At 57.8% G+C, this 9,751-nt stretch overlaps 2 protein-coding genes across 18 annotated transcripts in view; one reads left to right on the forward strand and one right to left on the reverse strand.

Annotated features, from left to right (window-relative positions):
- Positions 1 to 5,438, forward strand: part of MED24 (mediator complex subunit 24) — a 32,005-nt gene extending 26,567 nt beyond the window's left edge. For 10 of the 16 annotated variants that reach the window (XM_036339080.1, XM_036339079.1, XM_036339078.1 and 7 more), the window contains 7 exons: positions 1,866 to 2,130; positions 2,496 to 2,677; positions 2,851 to 2,941; positions 3,225 to 3,324; positions 4,160 to 4,240; positions 4,583 to 4,731; positions 4,916 to 5,438. In XM_036339080.1, the coding sequence (XP_036194973.1) occupies positions 1,866 to 2,130; positions 2,496 to 2,677; positions 2,851 to 2,941; positions 3,225 to 3,324; positions 4,160 to 4,240; positions 4,583 to 4,731; positions 4,916 to 5,032 (985 nt within the window). In that variant the 3' untranslated portion in view covers positions 5,033 to 5,438. Of the gene's footprint in view, positions 1 to 1,865; positions 2,131 to 2,495; positions 2,678 to 2,850; positions 2,942 to 3,224; positions 3,325 to 3,484; positions 3,580 to 4,159; positions 4,241 to 4,582; positions 4,732 to 4,915 lie in introns of those variants that run through there. The other 6 variants (XR_004972660.1, XM_036339085.1, XM_036339084.1 and 3 more) reach the window with 6 other exon arrangements.
- Positions 5,439 to 7,272: 1,834 nt separating this feature from the next.
- CSF3 (colony stimulating factor 3) lies at positions 7,273 to 9,751 on the reverse strand. Of its 2 annotated transcripts, XM_036342146.1 has the most exons (5): positions 9,607 to 9,751; positions 9,300 to 9,454; positions 8,856 to 8,963; positions 8,576 to 8,722; positions 7,273 to 8,253 (listed from the first exon to the last, which is right to left on the reverse strand). In XM_036342146.1, exons 1-5 carry the CDS (start codon positions 9,617 to 9,619, stop codon positions 8,083 to 8,085), a joined length of 594 nt encoding a protein of 197 aa, XP_036198039.1. In that variant the 5' UTR covers positions 9,620 to 9,751; the 3' UTR covers positions 7,273 to 8,082. The 2 variants fall into 2 exon arrangements, with proteins under 2 accessions (XP_036198039.1, XP_036198038.1); XM_036342145.1 differs by lacking the exon at positions 9,607 to 9,751 and having other exon boundaries at positions 9,300 to 9,595.

Here is a 9,751-nt window from a genome sequence, read left to right on the forward strand (position 1 = left end):
AACATCTATCAGCTGCCTCCTACACACTTCCCACTGGGGATGTGCCCCCAACCAAGGTACATGCCCTTGACTGGAATCGAACCTGGGACCCTTGAGTCCGCAGGCTGACACTCTATCCACTGAGCCAAACTGGTCAGGGCTGGTTGCTTCTTTATATGTGCCCTGACTAGGGATTGATCCTGCAACATTGGCGTTATCAGGATGGTTCTCTAACCACTGATCTACCCGGCCAGGGCCCATTTTAGCCATTTTTAAGTTAAGTTCAATAGTGTTAAGATGTATATATTTTTTTCATATATATGTCATTCATTTATTATATAACAGTGGGAAGAGAGATTATTTTTGTTTGTTAATCCTCATCTGAGAATATTTTTTCCATTGAACTTTAGAGAGAGTGGGAGGGAGGAAGTGGAGTGGGGGGAGAAGGGGGGAACATTGATATAAAAGAGACACATTGATTGGTTGCCTCCCGTATGCGCCTCAACCGGGGCTGGGGATCCAACTTGCAACCCCGGGACTAGCCCTTGACCGGGAATCGAACCCAAGACCCTTTGGTCTGAGGGCTGACACTCTAATCACTGAGTGAAACCAGCCAGAGCTGTATATTCACATTGTTGTGAATCAGATCTCCAGCATTTTCATCTTGTAAATCTGAAACTCGTGCTCATTAAGCAGCAACTCACACTCTCCCCACCCCAGCTTTTCGTAACCACCATTCCGCTTTCTATTCCTATGAATTTGAATACTTTTGATAACTCACGTAAGTGGAATCGTACAGTAGTTGGCATATTTCACTTAGCACATTGTCCCCAAGGCTCATCCACATTGTAGCACATGTTAGAATGTCCTCCTTTTTAAGGCTGAATAATATTCCATTATTTGTATATACACACCGTGTTTGCCTGTCCATTTATTAGTCGATGGCACTTGGGTGCTCATCACCTCTTGGCTGTTGCGAGTAGTGCTGCTGTCACATGAGCATGAACTGGTCGGTAGGCCGTGAGTGGTGATGCACAAGGTAGCCGTCAGGATGCTTCCAACGGAGAAGTGGGGCACTGAGCTGAAAGGAGGTTGGGGGGGCCTGTGAAATCACACCTGTTCTTCCCCTTGCCTCTTGCTTTTCTTCCCTCATCATCCTCCCTCCACAAGGAATGGAATGTTTGCTCTCATGTAATCCGCTCTAAGCCCCGACTGTCTGGGTGAGGAATAGTGGGAAATCTGTGGCTTCATCATGCAGGTCAAAGCAGTGGCTCTGAGAGCCACAGGGACTTTCCCAGAGCCACCGGCGTTCCAGGAACAGTTAGCGCTCAGGCCCAGTCTGTATTCAGAGTCGAAGACTCTTCCCGAGAAAATTCCTGGATATACACTCAAATTTGCCCAGCTACCAAGGGCGGGAAGAAGAGTCCCGTGGGGCAGCCCTTGGGCCCCTGTCCTGGAAGTTTACATTGGTAGGAGGCCCAGGCTGGGTCAGGACCCCCCTTAAGCACTCAGCCCAGAGGGAAGTGATTGTTCTTACTTATGCCAGAGGAATTGGCAGGCCAGGCTTGGGGGTGGGGGGAGTTAGAGAGAGAAAATACAAATACATTGCTAGATAACCTGGGAAAGGAAAGCATACCCGCCCCTGCCCCCCATAGGCTTTGTGCCCAGCCACGAGAGTCCTGCCAGGTCAGGTCTGCTAGGGGTTTCCAACTTCCTCTTGTCTCCTCCCTTAGCATAGAATGGGGCTAATTACCCAGGAATGTTTCCGTAACCCAACTCCTTGGAAATGTCTGACCTGGGAGTTTCCTCCCCTGCCCTCCCCACCCCAGCTCTTGAACCCGTGTTGCCCGAGCCTCAAGGCCTCAAGTTCTCTCCCCCTCCCCCAGGGTGGTGATCATGAGCTCGATCCTGGAGCACATGTGTGCTGACGTGCTGCAGCAGACGGCCACGCAGATCAAGTTCCCGTCCACGGGCATGGACACGATGCCCTACTGGAACCTGCTGCCCCCTAAGCGACCCATCAAGGAGGTGCTGACAGACATATTTGCCAAGGTGCTGGAGAAGGGGTGGGTGGACAGTCGCTCCATCCACATCTTTGACACCTTGCTGCACATGGGAGGCGTCTACTGGTTCTGCAACAACCTGATTAAGGTACTTGGGGTGGGTGGGGGGTGGGCCAGACACATGGGCCAGCTGGGGAGCAGGTGTCCTCAGACTCCAGGAGACATCTGAGTACATGCCCGACAGCACCCAACTTGGTCCCATCCTCTGACTTCCCAACACTTAGCCTGGTTAGCCGGGCCTCTCGGAGAGGAGAGGTGCCTTCCGTGCTGCGAGAAGCTTCCTTAGAATAGAGGCTGGTCCCCATCTGGGGAGCTGCAGGACAGAGGGAGGGATGGAGCAGCAGCTGGGGCTCCCTGCGTGCCCTCCCAGAGAGCCGGGCTGGAGTGGCAGGGATGTCAGAGCCCCACGTTCAGAGCCCTCAGCTCCTAAAACCCCCTCACCTGCCCACGTAGGAGCTGTTAAAGGAGACGCGGAAGGAGCACACGCTGCGGGCGGTGGAGCTGCTCTACTCCATCTTCTACCTGGACATGCAGCAGGTGACCCTGGTCCTGCTGGGCCACATCCTGCCTGGCCTGCTCACCGACTCCTCCAAGTGGCACAGCCTCATGGACCCCCCTGGCACCGCACTCGCCAAGTAGGCGTCTACAGAGCTTCAAGTTCCCATAGCCCTGAGTCAGGCAGCTTTACCTGGGGTCACCCAGGAAGTGGGCCTGTGGGGAGGCCCTGTCAGATGGGGTCTGATCACCATGGGCACAGAGCCCCCCTTGTGGTCCCTCTAATTTCACTTTTCCTGGAACCCTTTGCCAGGCTAGCCGTCTGGTGTGCCCTGAGTTCCTATTCCTCCCACAAGGGACAGGCGTCTTCCCACCAGAAGAAGAGACACCGTGAAGACATCGAGGTAAGGGATCCCTCCATCCACTTATTCACGGGTTTGTTCAGCAGACATTTCCTGAGCCTCTTCTGAAAGGAGGCGCCCTCCCAGGCCGAGGCAGCCAGGCATGCTCCCTGACTCAGGGAAGCCTGGCGGCCACACGTCCACAGTGATGACTGTGAGCAGGTCTCACTAGGATTGGAGGGGTGAGGAGAGGGCTGGGATGCAGAGGGAGGGGAGCCCCTCTGAGGTGCTGACCGAGGCCCGTGGGGACTCGGCTCTTCCCGTAACAGTGAGCTCCCACCCCCAGGACTACATCAGCCTCTTCCCCTTGGATGACATGCAGCCCTCGAAGCTGATGCGCCTCCTGAGCTCCAATGAGGAGGATGCCAACATCCTTTCCAGTCCCGGTGAGTGTGGACAGGGCTGGGCAGCGGCTCCTTTCCTGGGCACTCGGTCCTCTGGGTGGGCAGCGCTAGGCCCCAGTGCAGGCATCTTGCTGGCGGTCAGAGAAGGCGTGCAGGAGTTTGTCCCATTGTGTCTCCTACGGCTGCTGTTTCCCACCCCCAGAGAGACCGGGTTGCTGTGGAAGCTCTTCTGCCCGGTCCAGGCCCAGGGGCACACGGTTGTCTCTTCCCCACCCCTCACTTCCCACAAGCTACCAAGTGAGTCCACTGCCTGGGGCACAGTCTGTGCCGTTGACTCACCAGCTCTGACCTTCCTTCCCCTGAAACAGGCCCTGAGGCTGGAGCAGGCCTGGGCTGGGACTTGGGGCTGCTCCCCACTCTTCCTGCCGAAGAGCAGCCCTCCCCCACCCGGCTTCCCTCGCTGTCCCTACCCAGGGCTCCTTCTGTGGCACTTCCATTTTGCTGTTTCTAGAGATTTCTCTGAGGCTTTCTAGGGACCAGGGAACCACTCTGCACTTGAGCAGAAGGTAGATGCTCGGTCTGCCATCTACAAACCCTCTGACCTTTGACTACTTACTTAGCATCTCTGACCTCGGTTTCTTTGTCTGGAAAATGGAGATGTGAGGCTTAAGTTGCGGAGTCGGGGTACAGCCCGCAGAGGCGCCTGGCGCCTGGTGGCCAATGTTAGTTCTGGCCCCTCTCCTCTGGGGATCTCTGTATTTGGGGCCCCTCGGTGACTCTGGACCCAAGGACTCCTGGGCAGGGCCCTCCACGCCCGATGGGTGAGGGCTTCCCCAGGAGAGGGCCCTGGCCCTGAGCGCTCTCCATTGGCCCACAGCCGACCGGTCCATGAGCAGCTCCTTGTCAGCCTCCCAGCTCCACACAGTTAACATGAGAGACCCACTGAACCGAGTCCTGGGTGAGTCCTCCCACCCCCACTCCTGAAATGGGGGTTCAGGCCCGGCAGCTGGAAGAGGGCCTCTTGGTACCCCTACCTGCTCTGTCACATCTCCCTGCCCCCGCCCTCCTTCTCCCCGACTTGCTAGGTCTCCCGTCTCCCCCAGGCTCCCAGGTTGTGCCTCTTCTGACTCACCCCCAATTTTCCTTTTACACTCCTCTTCATGGCGTCCCCATCTTGGGGGACAGTCTTAGCACTGCTCCCCTTTCCCTTTTCGGTCCCACCTTCTCCCAGAGTCTCACCTCTTCCCAGGCCCTTCTCATGGGATTCTTCTCACACACCCCGCCCCCCGTCCTCACACAGCCAACCTGTTCCTGCTCATCTCCTCCATCCTGGGCTCGCGGACGGCGGGCCCACACACACAGTTCGTGCAGTGGTTCATGGAGGAGTGTGTGGACTGCCTGGAGCAGGGCAGCCGGGGCAGCATCCTGCAGTTCATGCCCTTTACCACCGTGAGTGCTTCCCGTCTGGGGGGGCGGCCCACCTTCCCGATCACACGGGGCAGCCAGGCTCAGCAGAGGTTGGGGTTCAGCGGCGGGTGAGCCCTCAGAGTCGGGAGGGGGCCTCCTTTCTCCTGAGACGCCGCACCCACCACAAGGGAGCCCCAGTGAGCAGCTGTCTGTCTGTCTGTGGCAGGTATCAGAACTGGTGAAGGTGTCAGCCATGTCCAGCCCCAAGGTGGTTCTGGCCATCACGGACCTCAGCCTGCCCCTGGGCCGCCAGGTGGCTGCCAAGGCCATTGCTGCCCTCTGAGGGGCTTCGAATGGCCGCAGGGAGGGTCTAGCCCAAGGCACCTCGAAAGGGAACAGTGCGGAAAGATGAGGCATCATTGCTCACATCCACATGATGTAAGCCCTTTGCCAGCTTCCAGATCCCTCCCCATCCCTGACTTCTGGCTGCTAAGATGGCCCCCATCTCTTTCATCATTTCCTCTCCCTGCTGCCAGCACCTGATGAGTGTGAGCAGCCCGGCTCCTTAGCTCAGGTCGGTCTCCGCGCACTGCACCCGCTCCTGTGCTCCCTGCCTCCTCCCAAGAGGCACTTCGGTGCGGAGTGTGCATATGTATGTATATGTGTATTTAAACATGTTTGCAACACATGAGGGACGTTCACGTCAGCTCACTTGTAAATAAAGATCCTGTGGATCCCTTTGTAAGTGCTGTCAGTGTCTCTGTCTGATCGTCGCCAGGAGAAGCTCATCCTGGGGGTGGGGGATAGGGGGTGGGCGTCGGGGGTCGGGTGAGCAGAGGAGGGCTGGCCTCGGGGCCCGTGTTTGTCCACTCATTCGGGGCAGGGAGGGCAGTGGGAGCAGCTTTCCTTCCTCAGACCCCCCCTGGGATGATAACGAGTCAACACTGGCTCACCACCGCCTACACCCACCCCCAGAAGTCAGACTTTCTCTGAAAAGGGTGAGGCTTTGGCTAGAGGCCCCACTGGCGTTGGGGTAGAGTGTCCTGTTCTGATGGCCAACCCAGACCAGCCCACCCAGAGTCTGACTAGCCCAGAGTCTGATCTGTCCCCCAGAAGAGCAGGGGGGAGCTGTGGGGCAGTGAGGGGCAGGAGCTCTGTTTCACACGACTCCAAGCCCAGTTCCTTCAGGACTGACCGAGAGGGAGGACCCTGAGCCACACAGCTGGGAGGTCTAGCTGGCTCAGCCAGACCCTGCTCTCCAAGGAGCCACATGCAGAAGGGAGTGAGAGCTGATGAGGACGGGGAAGCCTTGGGAGGGGAACTGGGGACTGGTTGGCCTGCTGGACTTTCCTGGGCCTGGTGAGGCACCTGGGGCCACGTGAGCACCTGAGCTGAGGGCACAGAACTGTGCCCCTGTGGGAAGCGGCCCCTCTCTAGCCGCAGCTCCGCCTCTCAGCCCAGGCGCTGAGACCAGCAGGAGAGCAGCGTGGGAGACCGCTCCCTGCCCATCAGAGGCAGCGGGAGGGAGAGAGTACAGAGCCCGGGCTTTGCGTTCCAACCCAAGTAGTCACCTTCACTCAGCCTCCTGATCGATACAAGGCACTTTCCTTTTAAAAAACAGACATTTTTATTGGTTTCAGAAAGGAAGGGAGGAGAGAGAGCCATAGATACATCAATGAAGAGAGAGAATCATTGATTGGTTGCCTCCTACATGCCCCTTCTGGGGATCGAGTCTGCAACGCGGGCATGTGCCCTGGCCAGGAATCAAACCTAGACCTCCTGGTTCATAGGTGGGTGCCCAACCGGATCCACACTGGCCAGGCCAAGGCACTTCTTTTCTTTTAATCCTCACCCAAGGATATTTTTTCATTGATTTTTTAAAACTTTTTTAAAAAGTGGTTTAATAGTTGTGTTACACATATGGCAGGCAAGATGAACATATTTTTTAAAATATATTTTTATTGATTTCAGAGAGGAAGGAAGAGGGAGAGAGAGAAATATCAATGATGAGAGAATCATTGATCAGCTGCCTCCTGCACGCCCCTCACTGGGAATTGAGCCTGCAACCCAGGCATGTGCCCTTGACCGGAATCAAACCTGGGACCCTTCAGTCTGCAGGCCAACAGTCTATATACTGAGCCACACCGGCTGGGGCAAGGCACTTCTTAATTCATGTTTGTAGGCACCTGTGCGTGCGGATGGGCTGGAGTTCATGGAAGATGGTAAACTGCCCAGCTCTGCAAATATTAAATGCATCTGGACTGTTAAGGTTCCCCCTGAACTCCACACTCCCCTCTCCTGGTAGCAGTGTCCCATCTGCCCTCTGTCTCCCCACCAGGCTGTGCTCCACGAGGGCAGGACCATGCCTGCCTGGCGCACTGCTGTGTCCCAAGCATGAGCCCTGTGCCTGCACAGAGTAGGTGCAAGATGCATACGTGCTACAGGAATGAACCCTGATGAGCCAGAGGACTGCCCCTCCTCCCCCACCCCTTCTCCCCTTCCCTCTGCCCTTGAACGCCATTCAACTCCCTTCCCCCCAGCCCCTGGCCAGGCACCAGCTGGACTCAAGAAGGAGGAAGGACATTTGCTAGAGACAAACACTTTATTAACACGAAGTTTGGCTACAATAAGAAAGTAGAGGCCGAGAGTGAACACTGAGCTTCCCTCTCACCCATCACATAATCCCCCTCCTCTTTTCCCGCCCACATTGCCAGCCCCACCCAGCAAGGCAGGTGCACGACCATCTGCACAGCCCTAAAAGGAGGCAGAGTACTGGCCCTGGTGGGGGTGGTGTCCCAAGCCTATGGGTGTATCTCTAGGGCATCCAGAAGAAACGAGAGACACCCCACGGGTGTCAAGACATGCCCCCAAAAATCTTAAGAAAAATTAGATTACCCAGCAAATTTGTGGGACCCCAGGGTCAAGCCTCCCAGCTCAGGCTGCCTCTGCTGGGCTTCATGCCCGCGGGGAGGAGACGTGAGGGGAAGCGAGGCCTGGCATTCGCACGCCACGCTGAAGCCAGAGCGAGGGAGGGATGCGAGGGCCCAGCGGCAAACACTGCTGTTTAAATATTAAACAGGGCTGTGTTGTCTCCCACGTGGGAGAGTTTCTAATGCTTCCAAGGGCCCCAAGTCGGGTGCCCTCGGCGTCGGGGGTTCAGTGCCCACCACAGTCATCGGAGTTAATACTTGGTATTTACCTATCGACCTCCCAGTCCAGGGGACAGGAAGACAGGAGCTTTCTCTCTGCCACAGACAGAATGACACTTGGAGGTGGAGGGAAGGGCCCAGGAATCGGAGACTCCTTTCCGCTCTTCCGCTCTTCCCGTCTTTAAATATTAGGTTTAAATAAATATTAAATAGAGATAAATACATGGGGTGGGTAGGGTTTTGCTCAGGGCTCGGCGAGGTGGCGCAGGACGCGGAGGGCCAGCTGCAGGAAGCTCTGCAGGTTGGAGGCCACCAGGACGCCCCCTGCCCTGCGCTGGAAGGCCGAGGTGAAGGTGAAGGTGGGCACGGTGCCCTGGGTGGCCTGCACGCCAGGGGCCATCCCCAGGTCTTCCATCTGTGGGGGAAAGGACAAGATCAGCCAACAGGCCCTGCTGAGTGGGCATGGTTGTCACAGATGACAAATGCAAAGGCCTGATGGGCGGTGGACAAGCACATGGCTGAGGTGGAGCCAGGGCCTGAACCCAGGCGTCTGGAGCTCCAGTGATCCCACTCCTGCCCTCAGCTAGCGGAGCGTGGGAAGGCCAGCAGCAGGAGAGTCCTGGGATGGGGCGGTAGCTCCCTACATACAGCCCGCCACCCCGCAGGTTGCCAGCACGACCTTTAGGGACCAGCTCGCTCTAGGTCCCTAACATTTGCCCCTCCCAACCGAGGCTCACCTGCTGCCAGATGTTGGTGGCAAAGTCGGTGATATCCAGCTGCAGCATGTCCAAGGTGGGGCCTAACTCAGGGGAGATTCCTGCCAGGGCCTGCAGGAGGCCCTGGTAGAGGAAGAGGCCACCGTGGAGCTGTCCCAGGCAGCCTGTCTGGGGAGACAGAGCTGGAGAGTTAGGGGGTGCCGCTGGGATGCTCCCCTCAGGGCCCCAGCCTGGAGCCTGGAGGTGGGGCGCCTTCCAGATCATCCTTCCCCTCCCGCCCTCTTCCCCTTCAGTCACTCACCAGCTGCAGGGCTTGGCTGGAGCAACTGCCCAGGGGAACCTGGGGGATGCCCAGAGAGTGCCTGAGCAGCACCAGCTCCTCGGGGTGGCACAGCTTGTGGGTGGCACACTGGGGACGAGAAGGATGCTGAGTGCAGGGGACTTCATAGAGCCAAGTTGTCCCCCTGCATCTCTCTGCGGTCTTCCCCTCCCTCCATGTCCTGCCAGGCTCCTCAGCCCCATTCTGCCCTCCACTTCCATCCTAGCACGGTCCCCAGAAGGTTCTCTCCCCAGTTTCTTCCCGCCTTTCAGGGCTCCCCCTCTCCTACCTTCCTTCCCTGTCCCCGTGCCTCCCCCATGCTTCCCTTCCCCTCCCTCAGCTCTCTCCTCGGTCCTCTTTCCCCTACATCCTCCGGGCAGGGCAGTGTGTGCGCCCTCCCTGCCTGGCCACCAGCCCCTCACTCACCAGCCTTTCCTGCATGGCCACGACATCAGCCTGGATCTTCCGAACTTGCTCTAAGCACTTAAGCAGGAAGGTCTCGGGCAGGGTGCGGGCAGGGCCCAGGGGAGTGGCTTCTCGCACTGTCCAAAGTGCGCTGTGCCAGAGGAGCAGCTGCAGGGCTGAGAGCGGGCGCATGGGGCTCAGGAGCCGTTCTCTCCACTCCCACCAGGGCCCCTTTCTGGGGGCTTAGGGACCACCAGACCCTGGGCCAGTCCAATCCCCCTCCCCTGCCCCAGGCAGGCAGCCCCCGCATCCTGGGCAGGACACTCACCTATCAGCTTCATGGGGCTCTGGGCAGCGGGCTCAGCAGAGTCTGGCTGGGTCTGCAGGCTCGGGCTCTGTCAGGGACCAGCTCTGGAGGGCCTTTATACAGAAGCCCATGGAGGCCCGGGAGGAAATTACCTGCGACTAAGGCT

This window comes from Myotis myotis, unplaced genomic scaffold (genome assembly GCF_014108235.1).
Source record: "Myotis myotis isolate mMyoMyo1 unplaced genomic scaffold, mMyoMyo1.p scaffold_m19_p_17, whole genome shotgun sequence".
In the NCBI taxonomy this organism is placed as follows: Eukaryota; Metazoa; Chordata; class Mammalia; order Chiroptera; family Vespertilionidae; genus Myotis; species Myotis myotis.

Excerpts from the sequence above, each read along its gene's own strand:
- CSF3 (XM_036342145.1), bottom strand. The coding sequence starts at position 9,470 with ATGCGCCCGCTCTCAGCCCTGCAGCTGCTCCTCTGGCACAGCGCACTT. Across the intron at positions 8,964-9,299 it reads TGGCCATGCAGGAAAGGCTG|TGTGCCACCCACAAGCTGTG; the intron begins GTGAGTGAGGGG and ends TCTCGTCCCCAG. Across the intron at positions 8,723-8,855 it reads CCAGCCAAGCCCTGCAGCTG|ACAGGCTGCCTGGGACAGCT; the intron begins GTGAGTGACTGA and ends CTGTCTCCCCAG.